The sequence below is a fragment of the Ruditapes philippinarum genome, unplaced genomic scaffold (genome assembly GCF_026571515.1).
Source record: "Ruditapes philippinarum isolate M1 unplaced genomic scaffold, ASM2657151v2 ctg370_1_1_1_1, whole genome shotgun sequence".
Classification (NCBI taxonomy): Eukaryota; Metazoa; Mollusca; class Bivalvia; order Venerida; family Veneridae; genus Ruditapes; species Ruditapes philippinarum.
Genome location: NW_026852008.1, coordinates 257,582 through 280,249, shown reverse-complemented (window position 1 = coordinate 280,249; position 22,668 = coordinate 257,582). Strand labels below are relative to the sequence as shown.

The following is a 22,668-nucleotide window of genomic DNA, read 5'->3' as shown; positions in this document are numbered from 1 at the left end:
AAGATTGTTCAAATTATAGCCCTGGAGTCAAAATCGGCCCCGCCCGGGGGGTCATTGCATTTCACTATATGTACATATAGTAAAAACTTAAAATACCTTCTTGTAAAGACCCACAAGGCCTAGAGCTTAGATATTTTGCATAAGGCATTGTGTATTGAACCTCTAGCAAGATTGTTCAAATTATAGCCTTGGGGTCAAAATAGGGCCCGCCCCGGGGGTCATTGGTTTTCTTTATATGTATATTGTAAAAACTTACAGTAAAAACTTTAAAAAAATTTCTTCTAGCAATTGACAAATGCTAGAGGTTAGATATTTTGCATGAAACATTGTATAGTGAACCTCTAGCAAGATTGTTCAAATTATAGCCCTGGGGTCAAAATTGCCCCTGCAACGGGGGTCATTGATTTCCAATATATACATATAGTAAAAAATCAAAAAATCTTATTGTCTGAAGGTACAAGGTGTAGAGCTTTAATATTTGTTAAATTATATCATCTATAGGTACTCTACCAAAGTTGTTGAAATTTTGCCTCTTGTGTCAAAATTAGCCCCGCCCCGGGGGCCATAGGTTTTCCTTATATGTGTATAGTAAAAACTTAAAAAATCATCTTCTCTAAATTAACAAAGGCTAGAGTTAAGATATTTTGCATGAAACATTAAGTATTGAACCTCTAGCAAGATTGTACAAATTATAGTCCTGGTGTCAAAATTGGCCTCACCCCCAGGAGTATTTGATTTTCACTATGTACATATAGTAAAAAATTTAAAAATCTTCTTGTCTGAAGGTACAAGGCTTAGAGCTTTGATATTTGGTACATAATATCATCTATGGGTTCTCTACTAAAGTTGTTTTAATTATGCCCCTAGTGAAAAATTGCCCTGCCCTAGAGGCGATAGTTTTCCTTATATGTATAAAGTAAAAACTTGAAAAATCTACTTCTCTGAATTGACAAAGGCTAGAGGTTAAGTTTATGACATGAGATTTGGGAAGTGAACCTCTACTTAAGATTGTTCAAATTATAGCCCTGGGGTCAAAATTGGTTCCGCCCCGGGTTCATTGATTTTCATTATGTACATATAGTAAAAACAAAATAAAAACTATTTTTGTCTGAAGGTACAAGGCATAAAGCTTTGATGTTTGCTATATAATATCATCTGTAGGTCCTCTACCCAAGTTGTTCAAATTTTTCCCCTGGTGTCAAAATCGGCCCTGCCTGGGGGCAGTGATTTTCATTATATCACATAATAAAAACAGAAAATAAAACAAATGTTTTCTGAATGGGAGAAAGCTACAGCTTAAATTTATGACTTGAAATGTTGTTTGGTGGACCTGTATCAAGATTGTTTTGAATTAAACCCTTGGGTCAAAATTTTGCCTTGCCCAAGGGGACAGTGACCTACTTTCTTGTCCTTTGATGTACAGTAATGAAATTTTGACCATGTGCACAGTTTTAGTTGTAAAACTGAACTTTTATATCAAGTGACCTAGATTTTGATTATGTGACTTACTTTCTTGTCTTTTGATGTACAGCTATGAAATTTGAACCATGTGCACAGATTAAGATGTAAAGTGAACTTTGATATCAGCTGACCTAGATTTTTACAAAGTGTCTTACTGTGTTGTCCTTTGATGTAGTCATGAAATTTAGGCTGTCGTCTGCTTATCTTTCTGCAAGGGAATGCTAGCAGTTTATAGTAATACGTTGGTTTTGCATTGGTACCGACTCATCCAGACAATAATATACAAAGTTAATAAAAGACCCGTTCTTCAACAGTATTTGTTCCTACACTTCTATTGAGTGTTGTATTAATGCGGTGGCATAGCATTTTCTCAAATGCAATCTTTTTTCTGATTATTTTTATGAAGGTCTGGAATATTATTCAAAAATTATGCTCAAGACTGTCTCAATCTGCATTTTTGTCTAATTAATATTTTTTTCGCACATCAAAATGGAAACCATATTGAAGATATGTGTTAAATGTTGTATTTGTATTTTATTTTAGATATGTGTTTTACTTTGTATGTCAAAACTCTGATGTTTATAATTGTCACACTTCTGATTTATCATTACTATACACTTCAAAGTAATTTTTTATGTTCAAACTATAATAATACAGCAACAATTATATGTTTACCTAGCAATACATGTTTTTGTCTTGTCTTTGTTTTGTATATTAAGGGTGTTCTGAAACAATGTTTTATCTTAACCCCTATAAATTGTCAGGTCATGACTGCCTGTGCCACTGGTATAACTCTGACCCAGCTTACACATTCTGTGCAACATCACTAGCACTATATTATACAATTATTGACTAGTGAGCCATTGAATATGATGTGATATCCACCGGCAGATGACATATTGACCGAGGCGATAGCCGAGGTCAATATGACTTTCTGCCGGTGAATATCACATCATATTCAATGGCTCACTAGTCAATAATTGTTTTACTATATGAATAGGCTAAGAAATAAAAAAATCACAAAAAGTACAACCTTATATACATGTACAAATTTTGCCTCGGGGAAGCGCGGGTAAAAAAGACGCACGTGTTGCAACGACTTCGCGAACGCTGCGCATACAAAAGTAATTCAAGTTTATACTCAACATTGCGGTGTAGCCTTTAAGTAAAATGGTAATGTATTGATATTTTAATCGAGAAATATGCCATAAAGAACAAAAAGCAACAATTATTTTTTAAGTAACACGCATATTTAACAGTCTACGGTGTATGATCATTGAATATGAGTCTCAATCTATTTTTAGACTGGGAAAATCCAATTCAGCCAGTGAATATGATACTACACCCAGTAAATATGATTTTATAAAAAGTTCTGTTCACTACTGTTTGGACCAATGAGATTGCAGATATATTTAGATCATATAATAATGTTGAATATTGACTGCATGATAATAAACCCCCTTAAATCAACAATGGATTGAAAGCCAGAATACAGAAATTTCTGTGACATTACTGGATTCAAGCTTCCATCAGACTGAACTGTTATCTTTTTATGCCGCCCCAGCATTTTAACATTCATACAGATTAGACATACAGGTAATTCTTAAAACCAGTCAAACTTTGCAGAAGTGTTCCTTTTGGTTAAAAAAACTTGCAAAGGTGTTCAAAGACTTTGATTTTGATTCCATGTAGAAATCTGGTGGCTTTGACAACTTGAATAAATAATAACTTTATAATTATTAAAAACAGATCTTGTACTCCAGAAATACAAAGCTTAGACTAGAGCAAAGATAATTTGCATGATATTGAAAACCCTTATACGTATTTTAGGACAGTTTGTAAATGAAATCGGGGCAATTGTAACGCCAATATAGAGATGTTGATTTTAGAAATACACGTTGATGTTAGAAAACAAAATAGTAGTAGTAAATACATTTTAATTCAAATAACTTTTCTTTTTAGAAACACTTTTTTCAGGAATTTACACACATTCTCAGGTTTTCTCCATATTGTAACAATCTCCATTGTTTTTACAACTTTGTTTTAGTTTTAGTTTTGCTGTGCAATTCATGATAGCATTACCCCTTTTGTAATGCAATGTACAGGTACATAAAATAATGTATTATAGTTTGTATTACAATAAGCCATGATTTATATTGATTTTCTTGCCAATAAAACTTCATTTAAACAAAGCTTTTATTTTTCTTTATGTTTTTTTCCCCCTAATTTATGGAATTTTGAACATTTTTCTAAAATTATTGTATTGAAATAATGGATTGCCTGACAAAATTCTCCTTTTCATGAAACAGCTGTCAAGCACTAGTTAGTTTTTTTATATAGATAAACTGAATTATTATATTCTCCATGACAAAGAGCAAAGATTGCACATGGTAAAAAATAGGTGTAGTATGTGTTCTACAGTACCGGTAGGGTTTCTAGTTATTACTCTAGTGAAAACTGTCGTTAAAATCCAGTAAGAGGCTATGAAGAGTGATCACAAAGATGGACAAGATATTTCTCTGTACATTACACATATGTAAAAAAAAAAAAAAGAGACCAAAATGCCATTTTCTGCATAGGTATAAAATCCTGTAAATTCTGATTTTTGCACTTTGTCATCAATTCTTTACAAAAGAAGGCTTTCAGGAGTTTACACTTAGGTACCCAGCAGCCAGCTGACATTCACCAATCTAATAACCAGTAAAACAGATGACAGAGCCCCAAAAATGAAGAAATCAGCTGTCATGGTGCCTTATTTAGGTCAGACATGGATAAATAGAACATTTACAACTTCACACCATATTTTACTGTAAAGTTTTAAGAAATTTAAATCCACCAAGAATACATACAGACGTGATTCTCCATATAAGCAATCAAAGAGCATTAATTTGATCAATTTTAAATCTCTGTTCTCTATTGACCTTAACAGCACATAAAACTATCTGTATTACCACTATGATAATAGAGTTCTTGTTGTATGTCATTGTTTTGAAGTCACATGAACATGAATAAGGTCATACATGTACAGGGACAGTCCTGGAAGTTTACAGAATTGTGCTTAAAACAAGTATCAGTACAGTGAGAAATAATTAAATTCTTTCAAAAACAAATATGTCTCTGTCATTTGAAGCACAATGTTGACCAGTGATTTATAACAGGTGAAATAAAAAGAAAGAGCAATGACTGAACCAACTAATTGAAATGTTCAGTATATCACATGTTTATAACATGATATACTGGGTCTCGGAAGATATCAAACAAACTAATTTGTACTGTTTACTTTCAATTTCACATAATTTCACAGAATCACATATTTGAAAATTTCACCAATACAGGCCTTTTTCTTATGGCCGTTCACATATCGAGAAAATGGACAAAACAAAGTTTCAGACATAGTTGTTCTACTGTATTAAGTTTTAAGTGAACAACTTTAGTTGTTTTGAAATATAATGTTTCACACAACACTTTTTACCAAGAATTTTTCAAACTAAAAAGGGAAATAATTCAGTCAAAAATGCTGTCAGAATGGTGAACCTGATCCTGAAAACTTGTATTTAGTTTCAAGAGAATACCATCAGTAGTTTTGAAGATTGATGTTGCATGCCAACTGTTTTAAGTTCATACAAATTTATTTTAGTTTGATTGTGTTGAAAGCTATAAGCTTATTGAAACACTCAAATCGGCTCCTGGAACCAATCAAAACTAAGCAATGAATGTAAAGTTTCTTGCTCAAGGAAACAACGGCTTGCCCCTGAAAGGGTTTGAACCCAAAATGTTTTGATGATTGATGTTAATGAAAAACATTCAAAAAGGGCCATCATTCCAGTCAAAATCCATGCTAGAGTTACAGGTCTTGGAAAGTGACTCAAATTAATTTTATGATCTTGTCGACTTGTATTTGTAAAGATAAATGTTGCATTCAAAACTTAAGCCATGAATTTTTAAAGTTCAAAAAGGACAAATGCAAGCTAATGTCATGGGCCTTTGATAGTGACCTCTTATTATGCTCTCAAAAAATGTATGAAGTTACAAGCTAACATCACCAGTGGTTGATGAGATATGATGTTGAGTGCAAAACTTTAACTGAAAAATTACATCAATGCCAAAGCTGATGCCAAGGTGAGTACGATAACTCTACCATTTTTCTAAAAGTCAAGCCAAAAATGCCTTGGCCTGACTGTGTCAGCAAACATCCAGGACACCCCTCGTTTATTGCAAAATTCCAACTTCCAAAAAAAACCAACAGATACTTCTTTGTGTACTGATGCACATTATACAAACAATAACCCCTTAAAAATGCCCTAGAGATATAATTTGAACTTTTCTTCCACCTGAGACTTGTGCAGTATCAAATGTGTGTTCAACTTTGATTTCCGCAAACACACTCTATTTTCCTATAAAAGCCTTTATACAAATTAAATTTTTATGTTTCAAAGTTTTTACATGATTTGTGTAGAACATTGTATATATGCAATTATGACTGTTGACAAACTTGAAAGACAGGTGTTAATTACAGTTGGGTGTTCTACCATTCTTGCAGGGCTAAATCCTTCTATGTGTAAAAGGCTAAATCTTAACAAAACAAATCAACAAGTTCCTTATTAAATTTTTAATTTTATCAATTCATAATTCTGTGACATAAATGCATCATTAGGTAAATATCTGGCTTACAATTTTCTTATTTTCTACTCTGCAAATTCATAAAGAAACCTCTACAACGTAGTTGGAAATTTTGTTACCCATATTGTATCCAAGCTTGAAAAAAGTTATGGCACTTTATATAATTCATTTATAACATTAACATAACAATCATACATAACACCGCTCAAAGAAGCCCCTGCACAACAAGATTGTGTCCGATCTTTTGTTACTCTTAGTCTATGTCTATTTTATGCAGGGACTTCGTGGCAACATGTATAACATAAACAAACATGCTGTCTCACTGACCTTTTCTGTCTAACTTTCTCATGGGTCAACTGTTAGTTGAAGATTTCAATTTAGTTATTGAAAAAACACTTTGTCCTGAATTATGTTCTTTTGAAAATGAAATGTTATCTTTATCAAGATCTTTCTTTAATTTTTCATTTGATGCAGCAGCAGTTATTTTTGGCTGCTTTCCCTTTCCTTTCTTCTTGCCTTCACCCTACAACAAAAAAAACCCAAAAAACATGTTATATGTTATACAATGAATACAATGCATAACTGACAATCTTATTACTGATTGTACTTAGTTCTAACATAATTTATTACATTTCTTACATAGAGGATATGAAATGAGTGTAGATTTCATACTAAATTTATTGAACAAGTTGAATAAAATCATATTATGCGAGCCTCTGGTGTAATGCTAACATTAGCATGCTTTAACACTATGTTTATATATGACACAAATGACGTCACATCAAAGTGTTATTACACTAGTGTAATATCGTTATTATTAAATGCCATGGTTAATGTGATAAAATAATATACTGTTACATTAGTGCAGTAATGGGTCAACTCCTTTTAAAGATATACAACGCTAATCCTTGAGTAAAATATTACAATCATCGAATTTTGTTAAAATTTATGAAATTCTTACTGAATATTTCTAATTTGAATAAATAAACTATGTATGGGAAGCTGAGCTCCCTATTATAGGTCAATTAAAGTTAATCTTTTCTTAAAAAAACTGCCAGGATTTTTGTATATTTATTTTTTGACCACCTATAGTGTGTAGAATTGTAAACATAACATATCTACTGTGTGAAGTCAAAACATGTTTATTTTATATCTACAGAGAGACTCTGTAGCAATTATCAATATTTTCTAACTTGAGCATAGTATATAAGGAGTTAACCCATTGGTGATTACTGCACTAAGGTCACAATATCACAGCACATCCTGGCTGACAAAAAAGTTGCTATAAAAATTGCACAATAAATCAGCCTGACAGGGTATAATTTAGAAAAAGGTTACTAAATTATGACTACAATTAAAGACTTATCCATTTATTTTGATAGTAAAATGTATGTCTTTCACCATTTCAGACACCTTGTAGTTAACAAATCGTCAAGTATTATAATTTTGTCACATACATATTAAAAAACCCTTCATCACATATATTTACTAAATTAGATCTTTTAATATTCATTCTTATTTTATTGACATCGTGTACTTTGATTTTGATGAGACCATATTGTGAGTTGGTGTGCAAGTATGTGCATGTGTACACCTGCATCTAGGCTCATATGTCAAACCATTACCTTGTCAGTTCCTCCTTTATGTTGCTGTACTGTCACAGGCTGTCCACTAACTATTGTATCAACCCAAGCTTCAGGTCTATCCATCCAAGGAACAGTCTTTCTATTGTAAACATAGCGACGAAATGTTCCACATTCTAGACATGTCACAACTGTTTGCTTCTGTCGTTTTTCTAGGATCAAAGTATAATGTTGTTAAAACCTACAAGTTTTTGGAGATTGTTCTTACACTCTGACAGTAAGAACTACCAACAACTTCAAATAAAATCCTCATAAAACTGGTCAACTTTCTATCTTTTACCCAATGTTTGTCAATTCAACAATAATGATAAGAAAGATTCTCAAACAAGAGGGCCATGATGGCCCTGACGTCACTCACCTGTATATAGGCCCCCAGAGTGGGGCCAGTTTAAACCCCAGGGCTTTTATTTGAACAAACTTGGTAGACACCCATTACAAGATAATTCATGCTAAACATCTAAGGTCTAGCTCGTTTTTTAAAAAAAGATTTTTTAAGTTTTAACTATACACATATAGTTCAAAGCAATGACACCCCTAGGGCGGGGCCAGTTTTGCCCCCAGGGCTTTTTTTTTTTTAACAAACTTTGAAGACACTCACTAGAAGATGTTTCATGATGAATATCTAAACTCTAGCTATTTGGTTTTTTTCAAAGAAGATTTTTAAGTTTTTGCTATACACATATAAGGAAAATCAATGTCCCCCGGGGCAGGGCCAATTTTGACCCTAGGGCTTTTATTTGAACAAACTTTGAAGACACTAACTGGAAGATGTTTCATGCTTAATATATCTTAACTCTAGCTATTTGGTTTTTTTCAAAGAATTTTTTTAATTTTTTGCTATATATACACATATATAAAATCAATGACCCCCAGGGCAGGGCCAATTTTGACCCCAGGGCTCTTATTTGGACAAATTTGGTAGACACCCATTAGAACATGTTTCATGCTAAATATCTTAGCTTTAGCTCTTTGGGTTCTTTAAACGAAGATTTCATAAGTTTTTACTATATGCATATAGGGAAAAACAATGACCCCCGGGGCGGGGCAAATTTTGACCCCAGGGCTTTTATTTGAACAAACTTGATAGACATTCACTAGAAGATGTTTCATGCTAAATATCTTAGCTCTAGCTCTTTGGGTTTTTTAAAAGAAGATATTTAAAGTTTTTTCTTTCGGATGCCATGGCAACCAGAGTTCTACATGGAATTAAATTCTTTGAACGAATTTTAAGGTGACCTACAAAGGCTCAGCGGTTTATGAGGAGATGTCATTTAAAGTAAAAGTTTACGGACAACGGACGGACGACGGACAAAAAGCGATCACTTTGTGGCAGATGAGCTAAAAAGTCTATATTTGAAGCTTAAATTTGAAAGAATGAAATAAAGAAAATTAAGTCGTTTCAGAACCTTCAGAAAGCAATGAATGTACTGTAAAACAAAATCAGTAGAACCTTGGCCATTGATACAGTTTAAACTAAATGTTTAAGAAAATTAATCTAGAAACTTGAGAACTATATTCATACTTTTGACTCTATAAATTGCAGTAACACCAGGCACTAGTAACACACAACATCTTTTACACATTAATCTCTTGATATCAGGGTGCCTGAAATTTTTAACTTGAACAATTTCACAACAATAATGATATTGCTAAGCTTTCTGTCAACTCACAGAAATGAAAAAGAAATGAATTTACATCTTATCATGATTTCTTTAAAAATTATACTGTCAAAGAATTATTGAACTAAAAATTAAGGTAATAATAATCAATTGCCAAGACCTGGCTCCCTCACAGACAATGCAATTTTGAAGACGATAAAACATCAAATGTAAGAAATTTCAACAATTTAGTATTTGTATCTTTTAAATTTATTACATATATACTACATATACTGTATGAACCTACAAATATGATCATAGAATCACTTACAGCTGAATTCCCTGCCGCCTTGCAATAACCATCAGGGTATTGATATGGAACCTACATAAGCTTAGATCTTCAGGATTTCTCATCAGACTTTGGTATGCTGCCTGAAATGTACAGTTATACAAGTATTTTAGTTGTTGTCATGAAGTGCAAGAAGAGCCCTTAGGTCATTCACCAGAAAATCTAACTTTAGTTCTTTTCACATCAACAGGTATTTTGTGTGTATATTTGTATAGTCATTTGTCAGTGTGTGTTAGTGTTTAAATGTGTGGCAGCTGCTGATCAGCTTTTCACATGTCCCATTAAGGAGACAATAGCTTTTTACAGTTTATTTTTTTTTTTTTTTTTTTTTACCTTTTTATGTCTCCTTCTAATTTAATTTGGTTTTAATTAATATATTAACCTAGACCATGACTTTGTCTAGGCAAGCTCAGATCAGCAACTGTTACACAAACATTTTAAATTTTATTATGATGCTTGTACATGTTTTAGTTACACCCATATTTTCATGATTGAGTATATATCAGATGCTGCTTCTGATATATGCTCAAGCACCATGCTGGACTTTAGGTCAACCATATTAAAATAAAATAAGATTGAATCATTTATTTTAAATTTATTTTAGAAAATTTTAAATTTAAAAAAAAAATCTATTTCTGATTTTAGGGTTGTGTACATAAATAGAATTCTTATATGATGTAATTTTATGTGATGTTTGATTGTAGTGTTATATTTGCTTTTAATCAATTAATACTATCTTACCCATATTTATATGTGCTTATAAATCTTATTTGTTATACCGAGTCATTCATAAATGTACATTGATCTTCTTAATACTTTTATATATTTTCTTTTATACAGATTGTTTGTTTGTATTGTTAAAGGATAGTCAGTTATGTCAGAAAATAGCTTATATAGCTAATGTTTATATGTTTTTATGTAACTGACTATAAATAAAGATTATCTTATCTTATCTTATTTTATCTTATCTTATCTTATTATTTCCTCTTTTTTCATGTTTATATAACACATAATTTTTGAAGTCCTTAAATAATATTTTGTAATGTAAAATTCTTAACAGAAATGTGTCCAACAACTTCATTTTGCTCAAGATTATTGCGCAAGTACCTAATTTCTATATATTTGGATTTAATATTCTGTTTCTGGCACATATATTTTGACACTGAATATTATACTTTGAAGTTTTCTTCGGAAACTGAATGAAATGTATGCTGACAGGTGTTGGCAGGGTTCAAATTTAGGCACGCTAATAGCTTGTAGAAATTCTGAATAGCGAGTAACAATGAAAGTCACTCGCATATATCGCGAGTGAATAAAACAAGAGGGCCATGATGGCCCTAGAGGGCACTCAAATGTCTTATCAAACTCATCCAAACAATTACCTAGACAAGCATTCTGACCAAGTCTCATGACAGGTGAGTCAAAAATGTGACCACTACAGTGTTAACTAGAACTGCCACTATCATGGCGTGAATACCCCCGCATACCACTTTGTCAGAATCAACAGTGGCCATTTAGAGCTCAAGGACAACCTCCCTGCCAAATCTGAGGTTACTAAGCCAGTGCATTGCTAAGTTATGTATTCTACATGCTTCAAATGTCAAAATCAATACATTGCGGACAGGACATTCTTTAGCAATTGAGAAGAAAAGCTTTTTTTTGTCAAGGTCCCTGTGACCTTGACCTTTGACCCAGTGACCTCAAAATCAATAGGGGTCACCTTATAGTCATGATCAACATCCATACCAAATATGAAGACTGTGGGTCAAAGGAATCTTTGGGTGGACAAACTTTCTGAAGTCAAAGTCCCTATGACCTTGACCTTTGATCCAGTGACCTCAAAATCAAAAGGGTCATCTACTAATCATGACTAACCTCCATGCCAAATATGACGACTGTAGGTCAAAGGAATCTAAAGTTATTGGGCGGACAAGCTTTTTGAAGTCAAGGCCCCTGTGACCTTGACCTTTGACCTGGTGACCTCAAAATCAATAGGGGTCATCCACTAATCATGACTAACCTCCATGCCAAATATGAAGACTGTAGGTCAAAGGAATCTTAAGTTATTGGGCGGACAAGCTTTTTGAAGTCAAGGCCCCTGTGACCTTGACCTTTGACCTGGTGACCTCAAAATTAATAGGGTCATCTACTAATCATGACTAACCTCCATGCCAAATATGAAGACTAAGGGTCAAAGGAATCTTAAGTTATTGGGCGGACAAGCTTTTTGAAGTCAAGGCCCCTGTGACCTTGACCTTTGACCTGGTGACCTCAAAATCAATAGGGGTCATCTACTAATCATGACTAACCTCCATGCCAAATATGAAGACTAAGGGTCAAAGGAATCTTAAGTTATTGGGCGGACAAGCTTTTTGAAGTCAAGGCCCCTGTGACCTTGACCTCTTGACCTAGTGACCTCAAAATCAATAGGGATCATCTACTAATCATGACCAACCTCCATGCCAAATATGAAGACTAAGGGTCAAAGGAATCTTAAGTTATTGGGCGGACAAGAAAAAACCGACGGACGGACGGCCGGACGGACGGACAGCCGGACGGACAAGCTGATTCCAGTATACCCCCCTTACAACTTTGTTGTGCGGGGGTATAACAAGGATTATCCATATTTGAGCAGTGCAACCTAGTTTTTTACCCAGGTGACACATATTCAAACTTGACCTAGAAATCATCAAAACAAACTTTCAGACCAATTTCCAGGATACTTGGATCAAAACAGTAGCAACTAGTGTTAACAAAATTTTTCTATTTTTAGCTCCGGTGACCTAGTTTCACATGCGATTTCGAACTCATCCAAGCAATTACCTAGACAAGCATCCTGACCAAGTTTGATGATAATTGAGTCGAAAATTTGACCACTAGAATGTTAACAAGGTTTTTCCATATTTGGGCGGTGTGACCTAGTTTTTCATCCAAGATGACCCATGTTCGATCTTGACTTAGAAATCATCAAAACAAACTTTCAGACCAATTAACAGAATATTTGGATCACAACAGTAGCCACTAGAGTGTTAACAAGATTTTTCTATTTTTAGCTCCTGTGACCTAGTTTTTCATCCGAGATGTCCCATGTTCGATTTATTCCCAGCAATGACCTAGACAAGTTTCCTGACCAAGTTTGATGACAATTGAGTCAAAATTGTGACCACTAGAGTGTTAACAAGGTTTTTCTATTTTTAGCTCCTGTGACCTAGTTTTTCATCCGAGATGACCCATGTTCGAACTCATTCAAGCAATTGACTGGACAAGCATTCTGACCAAGTTTGATGATATGATTGGTTCAAAAATGTGACCACTAGAGTGTTCACAAGGTTTTTCTATTTATAGCTCCTGTGACCTACTTTTTCATCCGAGATGACCCATGTTCAAAACTCATTCAAGCTATCAACTAGATAAGCATCCTGACCAAGTTTGATGATGATTGATGCAAAAATGTGACCGCTAGAGTGTTAACAAGGTTTTTCTATTTATAGCTCCGGTGACCTAGTTTTTCATCCGAGATGACCCATATTCGAACTCATCCGAGCTATTATCTAAACAAGCATCCTGACAAAGTTTGATGATGATTGGGTCAAAAAATGTGACCACTAGAGTGTTCACAAGGTTTTTCTATTTTTAGCTCCTGTGACCTAGTTTTTCATCAGAGATGACCCATGTTCGAACTCATCCAAGCAATTGACTAGACAAGCATTCTGACCAAGTTTGATGATGATTGGTTCAAAAATGTGACCACTAGAGTGTTCACAAGGTTTTTCTATTTATAGCTCCTGTGACCTACTTTTTCATCCGAGATGACCCATGTTCGAACTTATCCGAGCTATCACCTAGACAAACATCCTGACCAAGTTTGATGATGATTGGGTCAAAAATGTGACCTCTAGAGTGTTCACAAGGTTTTTCTATTTTTAGCTCTTGTGACCTAGTTTTTCATCCGAGATGACCCATGTTCGAACTCATCTGAGCTTTCAACTAGATAAGCATCCTGACCAAGTTTGATGATGATTGAGGCAAAAATGCGACCGCTAGAGTGTTCACAAGCAATTGTGGACGTACGACGGACGACGGACATTCACCAATCCTAAAAGCTCACCCTGAGCAAGCTCAGGTGAGCTAAAAAAGGACCCAAATATATAAAAGTCTTCTTTTCAATAAATGTTTGTGAAAAAATTGAAACAAAACTTATAACGCCAAAAAATAAAGATAGTCTCGTGCATTTTCGCTGTGAATACAATTGCGGAAATCGGATTGTTTGCAGGTTGCCCATTTTTTGGGCATGTGCGTGAAAAAATGACGTCAATCGGTACCCGCGACTACATTTGGTAGATAATTTTGTAACCGTCTCTGATTGGTCTTTATAAAGACATGTTCTGGAAAATCCGATTCCCGTTATGCTTGACTTTTTTTGCACCTGCAGACAGTGTATCTAAGGTATTCATATTTAATTACATTTACTGTCTATTTATTAACCAGAATGGAAAGATCATATGTAGTTATAAATATGGTCTTACCCCTTTCTGTCCATTCTGTTTGTCTTGTAATGTCCAATCTTTTATATGGTCTTGGGAGTGGGTGGAGGGTGCAATAAAAACTGCCCAAGCTAGGGAGGGGTATCGCCATTTTTTTTTTTTTTTTTTTTTTTTTGGTAGAAAATGCCTAGGCCCATATTTATTTAAGAAGGCTATCACCAGCATTTACATTCTATTTCAACATTACATGATCCATGGCATTATTGTCTCATAATGAGGTCATTTTTTTTTCAGAAGCTTAATTATGACTGTTTTCATTTTATAACGACCACCTTATCCAATGCCTCATGTGAACGTGCATTATCAACTATGAAACAAATCAAAACTGACTGGAGATGTAACTTTGGTGTGGATATGATGGACACCCTATGACGATTTCTGCTGCCAACATCAGGTTCAACAACTGTGATCCTAGACCAGCAGTCAGGAGATGGTGGCTCAATGGTCAGAGAAAGAAGAGGCCAACTACAGTGTAAGAAATTAGGATCTGAATCCAGGCTTCGCGAAACAGCTGAAACATTTGCCTGACATTCGGTCAGACAAACTTTCAATTCTTGTCTGACCGAAAGAACTTTTGTCTGACCGATTTTTTTTCCCAAATATATGTATATGGTTATACCTTTGTGTTTTTTTAAAGACATAGGAACTTTTAAAGATTTGCAACACAATTTTATTCTCTTAAATAAAACATCAGTTTATCCAGATTGATGGACTCTGTCTGGAAATTTAAACATTCATGATCAAAATCATCATCATCACATGATATTTATAAAATTTATGACACAATGTACATTTCATCTTATTTTCTTCCGCGTTAAAAACCAACCACGAGCGGCCATTTTTCCATTTACCCACAAATTTTCTCGGCAGGCGCCTGGACTCGTATTTCTTTTGTTTCGCTTTTTTCCTTCATTAGATAATTTACGTTTTTTGCCTGGCGTAGCGTCAACGTAATAATTTAATAATGCAGTTACACCGACATTTTCTTCCGAGTACAAGATCACCGAAAGTTGTATGTATCTAGAATTTGATTGGACACTAAAAATGAAACGGCGAATCAAAACTCGTTTTACATTTTTTTATTCAAGGGAGAAAACTCGGTCTTGATCGGTCTTGGATATATCCCGGTATTCGTACCGGACATAAGGTCCGGAACTCGGAAAAAAATATCGGACCGGCCTGATTTTTGTCGGACATGTCCGACGGTCTGGCAACTTTCGCGAAGCCTGTGAATCGACTAGGCTGGTCGGACTACCAGATTGGAATATTCACTAGCCCAAGAGACATTTCACTAGCATGACTCATTTGTTCAAAACAGTTGTTGATAATGCCTCTGAAAATACAGTAGCCTGGTCGGGCTTGTTACTGTTAAAAGTTAGTAGCCCGATGAGAAATTTAGTAGTCAGGGGCTATCAGACTACTGCTAATTTAGAACACTGCAACTACCACTCCATATGGCCCAAGAACTTGATATGATTTGTACATCATATGTTAATAAATTTGCGTTCTCAATTTCTGCTAGTCACTTTTCATTTTAGCTAGTAAGCATAAAATTCACAAGCTAATTTTAGCTACTAGTAAATATTGCTAAATTCGAACCCTGGTTGGTGCAATGAATTGGAGCATAAAAAAAGTTATTTAACATATTTTGATTTATACTTTGCATATGTAACATATTTTTTAAGGACTTCAAATATTTTGTGTGTTTATAAACATGAGAAAGGGGAAATAATTCTCACAAAAAGTGACAGTAACCAAATATTTTCATTATTACATTATGATTATGTCATATATTTTGCTCAATAAACAAACAAAGTTTAAAAGAAATATCTTTATTATTTTTCAAGATGTATGAGTTTTTATGTTGTAAGCCCAATCGGGCATTTTTCACCAGCCTGTTCAAATAGTGTGTTAACCGATTTCTATTTCACTTGGAAACTAAACTGTTTCACGATTTTATGACCATATGTAAAACATCATTGATACGAGTAGTAGATGTCTTATAGATCTACACCTGATAAAGAAAATTCAGTCTTTTGTGAACATCTTCGAATGCAAGACCCTTTATTTTGACCATTTTTGATGTCTGCAACTTTGTTGTTGTTGTTGTTGTCGTGGTTGTTGTTGTTCGTGATTATGACTAAAATATTATTTTATGTCATATCGTTGTCGTCTGCAAAACATTAAAATTGTTTCGAAATAAGCAAATCAAGTATGATGTGATCAAGTTATTTCTTAGAACAATAAAGTTAAATTATACGCAATTGTAATACCATTCATGATTATCATAATCAACATTATTTCATGGGTGTGATTTGACAGGGCCTATGCTTCTAATTAGGAGTCGTTTGTAAAGGGGTACGGCTCATTGAATGTTCACAAAATATGTGTTTGATGGTAGAAAACATTTATCTTAAGGCAGAAATGAATTCTAAGTCAATTCCCATTACACTATATACTAATATATATGAGCATGAGTATATTGAGCAGGGTGTGTACGCAACAAATAAAAGATAAAAGTAAAATCTGGGATAAGTAATTTTTTTTTTGAAACAAGGATATAGATCTACAATGTATTTTTATCCTTGGTTCAATGGAGACTTCAGATATGTTGAATAGAATATACAATCGGCTCAACCTCTTTGGTGCAATATTCCTTTTTTAAAAGGTCGCTTGTGATACAAATATTGTAACACAAAATGAGCATTTACCACCCATACATGACCGGGATGCCGCTATTTCAAACCCATGAAAAACTACACGGCAGGTTATTATGCTCATTCAATATCTCCAGGATATTTCCTTGTCTGGTTTATACACCAATGAAAACGAATCTCTTCTAATCTGACGTCAATGTTATTAGCAACAGCGACGTCAAAAAGCAATTCAAACGGGCAATGATGTTGGTGCCAGGATCTGATCAACCTCCCGGCACACTTAATATAATTCCGCGGGAAGCAACCGGTATATCGCATCCGTCTACTGAATTGTATAACTCGGCTGCAGGGGATAATTTAGGTGACACTCAAAAGTAAGATTGTTATATTGGGCACCCGATCCTTTGATAAACCCTTAGGATTTAATTCCGCCGTAATTAAATTTGTTAAATAATCAATTATTCGTCCAACAGTTACTTATTTTTGGTTTAAATTTGTGATATAAGTTCTTGATAATATGTTTTGTTAAATATTGTGATTAAAAGTACAGAAACTTATTTATTTGGTTTGATATATAAATTTCTCTTAAGTCATATTTTCCTCCTCCTCAGATGGGTTCCGCTACATCGAGTTCCGGGTTGTCATGAACTACAAACAGTGTCGTCTGCTGACCTTAATGAGAGGCTCACTTCAGATAGTCAGAGTAACCAAACAAACAACTGATTGTTTTTACCCTGAGAAAGTTTGTGTTACATGAACTGTATTCATTTTTCTCACATTTCTAACTACTTATAAGTCATGTATTTGAATAATATAAAATTAAAATTGAAAGAAAGTGAATGTCTTGTTACTGTATTATACCTTAGGGGGATAAATGACAATTATGTGATTTTAGTTGTTTTTTTTTTAAATTACCATGAACGATTTTTTAAAAACTTTTTTACTATTATTAGATTACGTCATCAGTCTTTTTTGGCCATTGTATATAGATATATAAATATTTATATATTGTATATGTAGAAGATTTTGTTTTGAAAAGCCAACGTCCACAGAGCAATTCCTCTTTTATGCCACTTGTTTCTTGATGACAGCTTAGATCTTAGAGATTTTAAGACCGTTACACCAACAAAAATCAAAAATTCATATAGCATCAAGCTGTTCAAACAAAAGCAAAAAACTGGTATCAGGATCGATAAAAGTTTCCGTTTAAAATACGAAGCATATGTCATTTATTCCTCTGAAATGTAAACCTTATAGTGACCCATTTGTCTAAGAACCATATCATACAAACAAATTCTTAATCATGACCCATGCTATTCTTTTTAAATATATACTCATGTATATTTTGCCATTATCTTCTACATACGCAAACGCGACCCGACGGAAAGAAAATATGATTGTAAAGTGTTTAACAGTGTGTAAGACAGAATGTCATTGATGGCATAATGTCATTTGGTTACAATGCTGAATTTTCGGTTACCCATATAAGGTTGCTGCCTTCTTGTTGAATAGTTATCCAAATGATTATTTATTTACAAGTAAAAATAAAAATTGGACGACATAAGATACAAAAAGCACTCTTTCATCACATGACGGTGATTTTGAAGCGATACTGTTGGCGTGAGAAAAAAAGATGTACGTGCAAAATTTAATTAACCTCTATTTAATACACCAATGAATGTTACATTCAAAATCCTACATTTCACACTGATCGAAAAAAGAAAATCTTCTAAACAATAGAAAATTATCCTATTTTTTATGTATTGAGTGAATGACTTGCTATGTACTGCCGTTTTTACAAATTATTACTGTTTATATACCACATATTTCATGTATGATGTACTGAGAGAAAGAATTTAGATATTTATCATTGAGATACATATCTATTATTATCTTTGTTCAGATTATTCAGCATTAAAATAGATAACGGGTTATTATTTTCTTTCTTAAGATAACATCATTCTGTCATGTTGACTGGACCTTTCATTAAGTAAAATACAATAAAATAAAATAAGACATTTGAAATAATGCATCATACATTGCGCCTGTGCAAATATAGTTAAGAAACAATGTCTAGTTCAGTGTAATAATATCATATTGACATGTCAATATCACAAAAATAATCAACGAGTGGACAAAGTGTATTGGATCTTTCTACAAAAGATCCAATACACTTTGTCCACTCGTTAATTATTTCCACTCAACAATCACATTGACTCCATTTTTTAAAACAAATTTATGGTTTTAGGCTTTGCTTTATTTTGATTTACTTTCGCGGTCATGTAGGGCTTTTTTTACCAATAATTCACCTACTGTTATCTTTTATTTCTCTTGAATCAGGGTAAAAGGCATTGTCTATACAGAATTTATATTTGCTTTTAGAAAAATCTCGTCTAAATCTTTCAAAGCAAACTGGTGTTTAGAAAAACGTTGGTGTTTGAAGATAAACTTAACACTGTAATGTTCCGTGGTGATAGTTGTATCATGCATCATTTGGTGAAAATAAGTGAACATTTGAGTCACAAGTTAGTCTTAACTAATTGTACTACGCGACTAGATATTGTGCTATTTGTGTGTGGGCAATATCTCGTCTCTAGAAGCGGGATTCTGACCCAGAACAAAAATTTCTCAAAATCTGGCTTTGGAAAGAATAAGTCACAAACTATTCTAACCGCTATTGAATCAGCTAGGTGCTTAAAATCCAAATAAGTTCGGCGACAAAGAATAATCCAAATTAACCAGGAGCGATTACACACCGGGTGTATAATTAAACCATACAAACCATGCAAACGATTTCATTACTCTGGGTATAAAAATAAAAAATAAGATTATTCTAAAGATCAGCTTTATGTTTTCATCTTTATTCTTTTTTAAGTACATGTACATGTATAACCGAATGGATTTTCACGTTTGTACTGCAAAGCAAAAAAAGTCTTCATGAATTATGGCTTTAATGAAAATGATAAATCATAAGTATTTTCATTTTCCAACTTTCATGAAATCTTGAATATTTAATAAATATATAAGCAACACCAATAAGCTTTTCACACACTGGTTATAGCTTTCGCAGAGGCGGTGGGTTTATAACATGCAAATCTTACATTTTGATTTTCTTGAAATATTCTGGAAGCATGAAGCTGTAAGCTAAATTGCTTTTTTCTGAAATAACTGGATATTTAGTTAGAGATGTATGAAACTAATGATCATTTTTGGCGTTTCTTTAACTACCTAAAAAAATCGGTTATTTCCTGAAATAGCTGATTTCGGAAATTTACTGTAACAAACACATGAATACAGTTCTTAACATTGGCAGACTAGGTAAAGATGATCCACATTTGCTGGACTCTGTTTAGATTTAATGTTATATCGATCCTCTTGTTTAACTCGCATTTGCAGAACGCACCGTGCAAAGTTTTATCAGTGAAGGACTCTCATATGTATTACTGTTAGATATATGAGACCTGCCTCTCAGGTTCCATTATCAAGACATTGTATCATAGTTTTGGGACCTTTCTGTTGAAAATGTGTCAGAGTTAAATCGTATACATATACATGCACAGTGCGTTAACTGGAGTGCAGGTTTAAGTTTCCCGCACTCCAGGGCATGCCCATTGATTGGCTAATTTTTTGCTGGGGTATACTTACTGTGACGGCAAGGAAAAGGAAAGCGATAGAAATATCGTATTCAGATGCTCGTTCATTGGTTACTTTTTTCTGGGGTTTCATATTGTGACAACAGGGAACGTGTTTGTATGTTTGACTATGATACAAAAGAGAAAGAACATCAAAACACTCGGCAATCTGATAAATATTCGGGGGCTAGGCCCCCTGGTACAAATCAGCTAGACAGCCTCGTTTTTCGATGCTCTTTCTATTTCTTAACGTATTTTCGAAAAAAAGTCATGCAAGTGTTGATATGTTACATTAACTGAAAGGTAATCACGTGTCTCGAAAGCGACAGAGCTCAACAAGTGTATTCTGTTTCGTATTTTTCTTTTTCAGACAGTTTTTTAACGAAATTGTCCTTTTTCATCATTGATTGTTTCAATTTACTCTATTGGTGTTGATTGCAATGTTCTGATCTGTTTCTGTACTTTTTTGGATATTTGTTTGGAAAATAATTACTGATTTTGTTTGGAAAATAATTACTGATTTGAATATCTTGGATTATGGTTTTTTTTAATGCAAACACATATCTAGGTTAAAAACTTTATACTTTTCCAAATACTCAGTGATATGCTCACTGCGCATAAGAGATGTTAATTTAACGAGTTTGTTATTTGGGTTACTCATTATTTCTATTCTTATTTAATGACAAAATTTTTTTATATCTGCACAGCTATTTGTATTAACAAACAAACCTATTTTTCCTATCTAATAATCAAACTAATTTGCTATGCTTATGTATACGAACACGATGTCAATGTTTATAGAAACGAAAACTTGTGGAATGTTAACAATTTGAGGATCATTTATTTGTATTTAAACACGACACTACAATTTTTCTTATCAAGGGAGTCTCTTCATTTAATCCTCACAGAAAGATAACTCTGTTGAACTGATGATAACTCTACCAACACTTCTTAACAAAAGCAAACACAGCTTTCATCTGGCAATATCAAAGTATCACAGACGTGTAACATAAAATAAATTTTCAACATTTTTACTTGATAGTTTTAATGTTCCGAACAACACAATGGACTTTCATCACTCGTGTTTTTTTATTGTTTTGTTTTTCTTTCATCGATAAGTATAACTTTAATTTATATGTTCTCCTTGTTCAGAATTTGGTTTCTTTGATAGGTTGTAAAACGTATGATATTGTTACAAGCGGTACAATAAATGCAGATCCTTTAATTCGCCTTTTTAATATGACTCGATAACATGATTACAACATTCAAATGGTAATTTTAACATACTGAAAAAAATCCAAACGTTTAAAAAATATCGTCAGCATTCATTTTATAGTATTTGACATTATAATGCACCTGCAGAACGATGATAACAATTAATACAAGAGGTATCTTTAAAAAAGATACTCAGCCGAAGTAAAACTGGTTAACTTGCATATGTTAGTTTTAGTTTTCCATGCAAAGTCATATAGAAATATTAGCATAGTTTGCATAACACTGACATAATAATTTCTTGTAGGGTTATTAATCTTGAAAAATGGAACTCTTTAAGATGTACGTCTTTATAAACAAACCTGTCGTGTTTCGGTAAGTGAACTAGGTGTCTAACACCAACATCTACGCAGTTGTTAAAGCAATTTTTTTATAAATACTTGATTAATATGCAAAAATATATAAAAATTATAAGCATTTTATCAATTGAACACATCATTCATCATATAATATAATTATTACACTTATTGAACATCAAAAATTAAAGGTACCTGACATTATTCTCCTTATTTTGCACAAAATTTAAAACTCGGATTTTGTGTAAAATAAACTCAGTAAATTCTTACGTAACATAAACTGCTCACTATAGAAAATATAATAAGATCTGAATGCAAGCAGTATTGTTAACTGAACTTAAATATCTGATTAATTTCAATAGAAAGTTAAAGAACTATCCTGTACATTTTGTTTTAGAAGTTAGAACTATCCTTTACATTTAATTTCATAATGGCAAGAACGTACTATCCTTTACATTTTGTTTCATAATGGCAAGAACTATCCTTTATACTTTTAGTTTAGAACTATCTTAGAATGACAATAACTATCCTTAGAATGGCCGATGAGATTCCCAGATTTCATTTTAAAGCAGGATGCCTCCAGATGAGCGAACAGA

At 33.3% G+C, this 22,668-nt stretch overlaps 1 protein-coding gene across 1 annotated transcript; it reads right to left on the bottom strand.

Moving 5' to 3' along the window:
• Positions 1-6,055: 6,055 nt before the first annotated feature.
• Positions 6,056-16,381, bottom strand: LOC132746254 (ribonuclease P protein subunit p21-like). Its single transcript, XM_060735340.1, has 5 exons — positions 16,230-16,381; positions 9,654-9,754; positions 9,247-9,329; positions 7,707-7,876; positions 6,056-6,604 (listed from the first exon to the last, which is right to left on the bottom strand). The coding sequence occupies exons 1-5, from the start codon at positions 16,290-16,292 to the stop codon at positions 6,434-6,436; spliced, it is 588 nt and encodes a 195-aa protein (XP_060591323.1). The 5' UTR covers positions 16,293-16,381; the 3' UTR covers positions 6,056-6,433.
• Positions 16,382-22,668: the final 6,287 nt, after the last annotated feature.

Coding starts and splice junctions, on each gene's coding strand:
- LOC132746254 (XM_060735340.1), bottom strand. CDS start 16,292: ATGGTCAAAATAAAGGGTCTTGCATTCGAAGATGTTCACAAAAGACTG. Junction 7,877..9,246: donor TGCAATTTATAGAGTCAAAA/GTATGAATATAG, acceptor CTTTGATCCTAG/AAAAACGACAGAAGCAAACA. Junction 6,605..7,706: donor ATAAAGGAGGAACTGACAAG/GTAATGGTTTGA, acceptor TTTTTGTTGTAG/GGTGAAGGCAAGAAGAAAGG.